Source organism: Chelonoidis abingdonii, chromosome 23 (assembly GCF_003597395.2).
Source record: "Chelonoidis abingdonii isolate Lonesome George chromosome 23, CheloAbing_2.0, whole genome shotgun sequence".
Lineage (NCBI taxonomy): Eukaryota > Metazoa > Chordata > Testudines > Testudinidae > Chelonoidis > Chelonoidis abingdonii.
This window is the reverse complement of record NC_133791.1, coordinates 13,115,309-13,125,501: the sequence shown is the minus strand read 5'-3', so window position 1 is coordinate 13,125,501 and position 10,193 is coordinate 13,115,309. Positions and strand designations below refer to the sequence as shown.

General features: G+C 39.9%; 1 protein-coding gene across 1 annotated transcript; it reads right to left on the bottom strand.

The window, feature by feature from the left end:
• Positions 1 to 1,315: 1,315 nt before the first annotated feature.
• On the bottom strand, positions 1,316 to 7,539 carry LOC116821956 (arylacetamide deacetylase-like 4). Its single transcript, XM_032775507.1, has 4 exons — positions 7,357 to 7,539; positions 3,928 to 4,144; positions 2,477 to 2,540; positions 1,316 to 2,096 (listed from the first exon to the last, which is right to left on the bottom strand). Exons 1-4 carry the CDS (start codon positions 7,537 to 7,539, stop codon positions 1,316 to 1,318), a joined length of 1,245 nt encoding a protein of 414 aa, XP_032631398.1.
• Between the last annotated feature and the right edge of the window lie 2,654 nt (positions 7,540 to 10,193).

Genomic DNA, 10,193 nt, shown 5'->3' with positions numbered 1-10,193 from the left:
GCTATTCTCTCAGATGTTTTTTTAGTTCTGGGTCAGAATTGGGAAAGTGGGAAATAAAAGGCAGTGATACTCTCTGAAGCTGTTCTCAAAAACTAAGATCTAATCTGTTCTGTACAGATTCTTATACTGCCCTCATTACATAGGATCTGTGCACTGTCCAGCTGTGTGTTAAGCAACATGAGTCACATCTGTCACTCCGCATACTGGGTCAGATCAGCAGTGACTACAGGGCTCTGGGAGCTAGGGTGAAAGGGTGACGGATGTGGGTTTTGTTCTTGTCCATCCTTCTGGTTGCGGGAAAGGGCCCAGGCAGGGACACATGCATCCTGGAGATGAACACACAGCTGCACTGACAGTGTGGATGGGCAGACTTTGACTTCCTCAACCATGGGATGCTATTCCAGGAAGAAGGTGTTCTGGGAAGAGATGGAGTCCACTTGACCAAGAACGGGGAAGAGCATCTTCACATACTAACTTGCCAACCTAGCAAAGAGGGTTTTAAACCAGGTTCAAAGGAGGCAGGTGACAAAAGCTGGCAGTATAAAACAGGCATCCTAAACAGAAGCTTATGTGGGGGGAGGAAGGGAACAGGAATTACACTAGGGTCATAGGAGCAACAAGAGGGACATCTGTGGGGGAATCTGCTCTACATCTTAGATGTCTATACACAATTGCAAAAATATGTCGAATAAACAGGAAGAATTGGAAGTATTAGTACATGAGCTAAATTATGACTTTATTGGCATCACAAAGACTCAGTTGGAGAAGTCTCATGACTAGAATATTGGTTTAGAGGGGTATAGCTTGTTCAGGAAAGACAGGCAGGGTAAAAAGGGAAGTGGTGTTGCATTATGCATCAAGAGACTCTTCCATCCTTGTGTTTCCCCAAAAATCCTTCATGTTGATGAGGAGCAAGAGACAACAATGCCTCTCTTTTCCCCTTTCCTTGCAGGTCCCTCCACTTTCCAGAGGGACTGGAGAGTTGTCCCCGTTGCTTCTCTCAGGACCCTGACCTGTCGTACAAAGATCTATGAATTGTTGGAGGTAAGCTCTGGTGGAATGAATATTTCTGTTTTCTCCCCTTGTCTTAGGCATGTTTTTATTGTGGTTTTCAGTGGTGATACTGGCTTTACTGTGTGCTGTTATAATTTCTATCTGAGGGTCACAATTATGCAAGTGGAAACTGGAAAGTGTAAAATACTCCATAATTTAAAAAATGCAAACCTAAACAAAAAGTTCTTAATTTATTTGCATAAAGTATTTTGCACTTGCTATTGGAAGTACAGGACCTGCAGCATTTAAAAAAGAATATTTTTCACAATTTTTTAATAAAGTTCACAGTATTATCCAGTATCTTTTTTGCAGCTGGAAATGAAAAAATTCCGTAACCAAATAAGGTTAATACTCCATGGAAACCATCTTCATTATGGTACCAGGTGACTCGAACACCATTGTCCTCTAATCGTTTCTTGTACAACAGTCCATCATCCCTAAGCACATCAAATTCACAGGTCAAAATATAAGACTCAGGAAGCTGACTAACAATAGCATCTTCAGCTAAAAGTGGGGAAAACTTTACCTCTAACACTTGTTTAATCACTTCATGAACATCATGCTTATATTTATATGAAGGCGGTTTCTGTGGTTTATAGCCTCTGATCTTAAATTCCTCAGGAATATTGTCTGCACTTATCCATTTCTTATACTTCAGTTTCATATCCTCAGGAACATGGGAACTCTTCAGGACATCTTCCACTACTGATGTGTCCTTACTGAGGTAACGTAAACAAAGGTAGACAACACGATCCCGGAACAAGATGGGAACTGAGCAGTTCTGCTGATATGAAGGCAAATAAAAGTCCAGCCCTTGGAGCCCTGGATAGATCAAAACCTGAGCACATATTTTTGGGAGGTCTGTCCTGCTCACCAGTATTTGGCAAATAGCAGTAGCGAAATTAGCTCCACAACTGTCCCCACAAAGGATGATGCGGGCAGGATCCACCTGATAATCTTCCACATTCCTCATAAAGTGTATGGTAGCATTGAGACAGTCCCAGTATTGGCTTGGATACAGATATTCAGGAGCCAACCGATAACTAAATATCAAAGAAATGATGATTTTTAAAGAAGCCATTACAAAAATTTTGTTTCCATATTTTTATGTTTAATTGGTGTGGCATCTTCTCTTAAAAACACCATTCTAAATTTGCACAATTATAAAACCTTTGCATTTTAATTAGTTCAATAAAATTGTCCAAAATTTTAAATAATTTAATTTGAATTACTCTAGCACAATTTGCCTAAAAATACATGCCTAAAATAAACAAAACCCTCAAACCAGAAATATAGGGCACAAGCTAAAATAGTAAGGACTGTCACATTTTCAGATCACCGCATGTATCGCAGAAGCATTCCAATTGTAAACTGTCACACTGGAAAAAAACCTATATAAAAACACTGGGTTGAGCTCACTTACCCAACAGATACAACCACTGAATCGGTTTCTCTGGCAATGTAACGACACACTCTTTCAAAGGCCTCTGAAAACAAAAATTTTCAAGAGTGACATATTTGAGTTCTAATACGTGTGAATGGAAGGCAACCAAGAGGAAAACTAAAAACTCGGTACATGAACCAAATATCAGCAGACCTCAGAGACCAATCTGTGCAACAGCCTCATGTACAATCATGAGTTCTGAAAGAAGGCTATAAAAGTCACCAACCCCAAATAAGGAAGTGGCAAGGAAGAAGAAGCTATTTGAGTTCTCATATATTCCATATTCTTTAGAAATAAGACTGAAACTCGTGAAGAATTACGTAAAATCTAAGTACCAAATCCTGCTCCGTACTCTTTTGTGCCAAATTCTTGCCCAGTGTAACTTTGTTGATCACAGAATCATAGGGTTAGAAGGGACCACAACGATCATCTAGTCTAAACCCCTGCCAAGATGCAGGATTTGTTGTGTCTAAACCATCCAAGAAAGGTGGCTATCCAGCCTCCTTTTGAAAACCTCCAGTGAAAAAGCTGTCACAACCTCTGGTGGCAGTCTGTTCCATTGTCTTAGTCTTCTCACAGCTGGGAAGTTTTGATGTTATAATAGTTCATCGCCCTTGGAATATATTAGACATTTATTATTATGTACACCCTTTAATAAGGTGTGGCACACACATGCTGTCGAAACCACTGCAATCCTGAGTCCTGTGAGTACATTTCTCTGCACAATAAAACCTTTCCATCAGTCAATGAATCAGGACTGAATTCAATATACAATATTCAATATACCTCAAGAAGGGCCAAATCCATATCACCTTACTCTTGCATGTATTCCCACAGGGCCAAATTAATTACCAAAGTATCTTTAGTGGTCTGGGGACTCTTGCTCCCATTTACAAATTCTAGAGGTGTATTCTACAGTCAATAGATGCCTAGAAGATGTGTAAATATAAAAGGAAATAAGTACAGAACTATGGAAATGTATTTCTCTTGGTCTATAACAGCAGTAGTATTGTAATGGACCAAAATGTTAATTCATGCTTTAAGGTGGCTCATCTTAATTAATTAGCCTCTTACAGTTGGTATGGCTACTTCCACCTTTTCATGTTCTGTGTGTGTGTGTATAATATATATATATATATTTTATTATATATATAATCTTCTTACTATATGTTCCATTGTATGCATCTGATGAAGTGAGTTTTAGCCCATAAAAGCTTATGCCAAGATAAATTTGTTAGTCTCTAAGGTGCCACAAGAACTCCTCGTTGTTTTTGCTTTTGTTTGTTTGTTGGATGGACCAAAAAAAATTTAAAAACTTGTTTTAGATCTGGCTTCAAGCCAGACACAAACCTCTTCTGAGATTCCAAAAATGTGTGGTGTGTTTGTTTTTTTTAATTATCAATCATCATTTGAATATTGATATTTCTTACTAATGCTTCCCAGGGTGCCAGCGCCTCCATGAAAGTAAAGGACACCCCTCCTTTGGCCAACAGATGGTGCTTTTGCCTGGTAAACCCTCACTGGCACCTCAGCAAACTTCAGGTCTCTGATGAGGAGTTTTGAATCTCTCCATAGTGGTATTCCATCCAGCATAAACCGGAGTAAGCTTATGTCACTGCAGATACCCAGCTTCTCCAAAATCCTTCCCTATTAAAATGAAAAAGATCCAAAATTGATTACTATAAAGAAGCCCAAATCTTTCAAATTACACAAAATGCCTAGACTGTAGCTTGCGGCAATGGGTTGAATTTAGTGCAGAGTATGGTCACAAACCAAGAAATGGTCAAACTGTTTTTAAGTAAATTGAGCAGTGCTGAAAGTGGCCAAGCTGGCACTACTGGAGACCTAAATCATCTCTGTCCATGGACAAGAAGCAACGGGGACATGGTACAGTGTGGAGTTCCCTACACAGCCCCATTCCAAACAGAAAAGGGTCATCTTTTGTTGTTGTTCGTGGTTGTGATCATTCATTTTTAGGGAGCCAAATAATCAAAAAAACAGCTGACCTTAAAAATATAGGGAGAAAAGGAAAAATAATTTCTGATTTGGAAACGGACTAGGCAAGGAGGCACTTAAGGACATGTTTCCACAGCAAAAGCTGCGCACGGGCTAACTTATTCAAGCTAGCTTGAATCCAGCTAGCATGGGTCACTATAGCAATGAAGACAGCGCAGTATAAACTTCAACTTAGATAGTACAAACCTGGCACAGACCATAGGTACATACTCAGCTCGCTAGTTCACTCTGAAGTCTCTACTGTGCTGCCTTCACTGCTGCTACTCATCTTAGCTAGATTCAAGCTAGCCTGGGGAGCCCCGCCCCCATCATGGCCTTCATTGTGTAGACATGTGGCTATAAGGGAGGAGAAGATGGCATAGAATTAGGAAGCCAGGCTACTGTTTGGAGCCAAGAAACGGGGTTCTAAAGAATATTTGGAAGCCAGTGGGATCTGCGAGGTAGTCAGGAAAACAGACAGGAGTTATTCTCCTCAGCCCTGAACTACAGCTATGATCCTCAGCAGCCAGTCCCAGCTGCTGTGTCCTAGACAAACAGATTCCCTCAGTTCTATCAGCCCAAGATTGCTCTCTGACCAGCATCCTCAGAAGGAGCAACTGGTTCTGCAGCAGAGCTGCAAGTCTTTGACCTTTCTGACAACATGGCCATCAACCTTCCCAGCTCCTTCCACCACCTTTTGCTGTGAACTGAAGCTAGAATAGGATCTGAGAGGCTCGGGAGAGAGGAATAGTTGCATCCCAAGTTATCAGAGACCAGAAAATTGTGAATGGCACCACAGAGGCAGCTAACCCCTGTAACACTGGAAAAAGGAAGTAGGGGGATGTATTTGAGCAGTTCTGTTGGCTTTTCATGGGATAGCTCCATAAAATTATCCTAATACATTTCAAACCTAGCTGATGTCTGAGAATATATCTCTGTGGTCTGTGGGAAGTTTGGCAGCTGGCTGTTTAGATTCAGGAACCCAAGGAAAAGAGGATAAAAATGTAAAATCAAATGCTTCCTGTACAAAAGAAAGTAAATACTTTGTTAAAAATTGCAAAGAAGATTCTGTTGTCCTATGAGGCATCATTGTGCCAGATTTGGAGACTATGTGCAGTCATTAAAGTGTGAAACGTGAGGAGTTTAATCCTGCTTTAAGTGTAAATCTCAGGGTAGCTTTAACTTGTCCTTCAAAATATGTAATATGCCGACTGGACATGTGGAGGTGATCTCCATGTCATAAATTGCACAAGCATGTGATAGATAAATTTACCACGTACCTGTCAGATTTATCACATGGATATGACCATATCACCTATTCACTAATCCATCTGACCAGGACTTAATATCACATTCCAAAATCTTCAGTATGTTCAAATACCTGCTGTGCTTTTAAAGCAACCTGTCAAATATTTCCTCCTTTTCCTCCCAAGAGTGAAATTTTTCTTTGAAAGCAAAGCCCCCAAACCAACCAAACAAAAAAAGCTTTATCTTGCTCGATGTCCAGGGTGGCAAATATTCAACCCTAAGTCCAGGACAGATATTTCCTTACATAAAAAGGGAATAATTTTTAAGATATAATGTCTTTGAGCTATAAAGTTCAATGTCAAAAGAGCTTTATGTCATTTGTTAGAAGCAAGGGGACGCATTGGTCACTCCTCGCCCTGGAAGGTTCATATTTCAAGACTGAGTTTTTTGGTCTAGAAAAATTATTTTTGGTTATTTTTTAAGATATTTTATGTTTTTAGTTTTAATTTTAATTTTTCTCTTCCTCAGATCCATGCACAATCATAGTAACTAAGGCACATAGCTTTACAAGTGGAAGATTACAATCAATAATCCCAATACAATGTTTTAAATTCCCTAAAATTATCCTAGGATTTTTTTTTATGGACCATGTGTAATATATAAAGAATACATGTAGATGTGGCAGGTTTGATATGGTATAAAAGTTTTATTTATACGCATCTGCGATTATCTGCATAACTCCACTCTTCTCTTTGCCAATTGTGATTAAGCAACCATCCCAAACTCAGAGTAACATAACTTGTAGCACATCTTTTTGTATTCCATCTGTGTGTGTGCATACATAATACATACAATATAAAAAGCATGGGTATAGTGCATACATAGTGCAAGCTGTATTAGTCTGATCTGTAGCTAAAGAGTGCATCTATTACTTTCTGGGGGTTTTGCTTCAGATATGTTTCACCGTAGTAAAATGTCTGTGAATTGTGAACGTCTGTGAATCTGTCTGAGTGAACGTATAAATGTAGGTGTGTGCATTTAACTAGAGCTGGATGGGATTTTTTCAGTGAGATTTTCCTGTCAAAAAGTCAATTGACCAAACCCAAAAAGTGTTTGTGGGAAAGGGTCAGTTTTGAGGCATTTTTCAAATCGAAAACAGTTGAAGAAAATGTTTAAAAATTATCAAAACCAAAAACTTTGGCTTCCTACTTTGAAATGACTCTTCATTTTTTCTCTGACATATTTGACAAGGAAATGGGATATGGAAGAGGATGTATTGGAATTCTGTCAGGTTTGCTATTATGTGGGTATCTATCTATGGACACCTTCAGTATGTAGAACATAGATTTTTTTTTTTTTAACATTTTGTGGGAAGCAGTGTTTTAAAAATTATGAAGTGTCTAGAATTTGAGAGAGGCACTGAAAAAAATCAAAATAAATAAATTCTAAAATCAGCCTCTAGTCTTTACCTTTAAGAATTATGATAATTTAATCTGGTATAATTCATATTCCAGACTTTTCTAGACTAAGAAAATTTTTTTTACAGATCTTCCAACTCTCATCCCATTAGTCAAAAATAAAAGTTGAATCCCCTCTTTGAAGCCAAGTCAACTTACCAGAACAGCAGTTGTAACTAATAGCGAGTGATAAAACCGAAGCTTTAGCGGCTGGCCAATTCCAGGAGGCAGTTCTGATTTGAAGAGATCATAACAAATTGCCCAAATGAACAATACCGGTAGCAAAAAGGGAGAAATCCAGATCACTCCTATTAATGTTAAAGAAGCACAAACCAACCCCATTTCACTTGAATGAGGATGATGTACTCAGAGAAATTATTCTGATTTGATTCTCCCAGGACTTGTGTCCGAAGTGTCCTTACAGGAGACTAAGCAATATAGGGCACCCTCTGAGACACAGCACAAAATACATAATCAGATTAAGACTGCAATGTTAATAATTCTCTCCACCCTCCTCCCATGAATCATGATGATGGCTCCACCCACACACAGAAGAAACTAGAATTTGACAGTCAAACTCTGGTGACGTGAACATTCAAAATGGGCCTAAAACTCTATTCTATATCTGGTTTCATTATGACTCAGTTCTGGATGGACTTCTTGGTGGGACTGCAGAACTAACCCTTGGACATGCCAAAAGCCCAATATTTGAGTTGGCAATAGTGGTAGACACTTCTCTAGAGAAGAATCAATTCCATGATTGTTTTCATACACTTTGTTTCATAGTCTCATTTGCCAGTAAATATGAGTAAAGTACAGAGGTGTGTAGTCAGATTTTATATACAGTGCTATATAGTTGTAAGAGCACAGCTACTCAGTGTGTTGTTTGTCATGTGCCTCTATAAGATCTACCCATGATACATTGTTACACATATATCTCAGCACTTAGCTGATGTAAAGTTTTTATATATAGATATTTGCCTTTATGCTGGAATAGATGGTGTTGTAAAATACGGGCTTTACTGTGAAAACTGTACACAGCTGGACCTGAAGTCTCTCTGATTTTCATATTCCTCAGGAGACTCCCTGGTAGGGCTCCTGCTCTTCAGAAAAATCTTTAGTCAGACAATTGTGCCATACATATTGCAGAAGAAAGCAGAGCACAAAGATGTTCCTATTTTGCCAATTCCTCTGAAAAATTAGCAAATGTTTGACTTAAGGTCCAGGTTTTCCAGAACTGAAAGTTCGGAGTTTGAGAATTTCTTCTCGCAAATTTCTACTGGAAACTTCACATAAATTGGATTTTTAGTCATCAGACTTGTCCATCTTCCTTTTAGGGCAGGATGTGCTGAATTTGTGTTCTTCTTTCCATTGTGCGTATGCACAGCCCAACCCACCGTCAGTGTATTCCACCTTTCACCTGTTTTCCTCAGCAATACAGCAGAGTGATCTAGCCTTTAACACCAGTTTTTGAGGTATGCCTCTAATAACAATCCCATTAACTATAAGCTACTTGTCTTCACTTAAATGGCCCTTCATAGTCTATTCCTACCCTATCTACATCATCTTTCATCCACTCGACCGATGAGCCAGCAGTGCCAGCCTCTACTCTCCACTTGTTAAATTTTCAAATAAGCGCCTTCGTGCTTTCTCCCATGCTGTCTCTCATGCTTAGGAGAAGCTCCTGAAACTATCCACAGAGCTGCCTCACTATCCTCCTTCAAAGCCTTCCTTAAAACTCTTATTTTCCATGTGTCTACAAAAAATACCCATAATAATGGTTAGGTTTCTGATGTGCTGAATCCACTACCTCGCATGCTGACCAATATTGTTTCCTTGTATGCCCCCGTCTGTCAATTGTCATCTCTTGTTTTATACTTAGATTATTAGATCTTTGGGGCAGGGACCATCTTTTGTTCTATGTTTGTCCAGGGCCTAGTGCAATGGGATTCTAGTCCATGACTTATGGTTTCTAGGTGCTGAAGTAATACAAATAATGATCATACAACCCTCCCTCCTCCCAGCTGGTGCTAATGGAGAAGCAAAATGGCTGCCATGATGTAGAACAAGATGCATTATTAAAGGGGGAACAGTGCCCAAAATATCACATGGCTGTAAAATTGCTGTGGCCGGATCTATCTGCATACAGTGCTTTTTCAGAGCAAAGAGAGGTTCCCAAATACTAATGCCCCTACTTTAGTTCTTCAAGTCTTTCATGATTTCAAGATCTACTTCTGCTGAAGAAATTCGTGCACCCTCTTCTACTAGTGGGATAGGACATTTGAGAGATTCTCCCGAATTTCTGATGCTTCTCACAACAGAGTTCTGAAGCTTTCTTCAGGAAACATCTAGGCCAAGAGGCATGAGTCCAAATTAATTCCTCAGTGGAGGAATCTGTTTTTAACAGACCCTCTAGCGAAAGTGAAAAGGAACCCATTACATGTATTTGTGACTGTCGTATGTTTTACTGCTCTGACCGCCATGCACCAGGTCTCAGTGCCACTCACTCAGTGTTGGCCCTGGCACCATCGTGATGTGGGGCACCAGAGCTACCACTCAGTGGGTAGTGAGGCAGCTGGTGCTGCTACTCCTTGCTGCTGCCAGGGACTGCCTGCTGCACCAGTACCTGAACTAGACCAGTCAGGGATCATGAGCTAATGTTTGGTGGCCCCCCACAAATTGGGCCCTAGGCACGTACCTACATTAACTCTGCCTTAATCTGGCTTTGGTCAAGACTCAGCAGCAGCAGGGGCTTATGAAGACATTGAGGCTTTACCAAAGAAAAAGGTGAAAAGACTTTGTCAGTTTAAAACTGTTGGGGGGCAGGGGGCTCAGCACAAGCATCATTTTCTACAAATATCAGAGGGGTAGCCGTGTTAGTCTGGATCTGTAAAAGCAGCAGAGAATCCTGTGGCACCTTATAGACTAACAGACGTTTTGGAGCGTGAGCTTTCGTGGGTGAATACCCACTTCGTCAGACGCAGGTAGTGGAAATT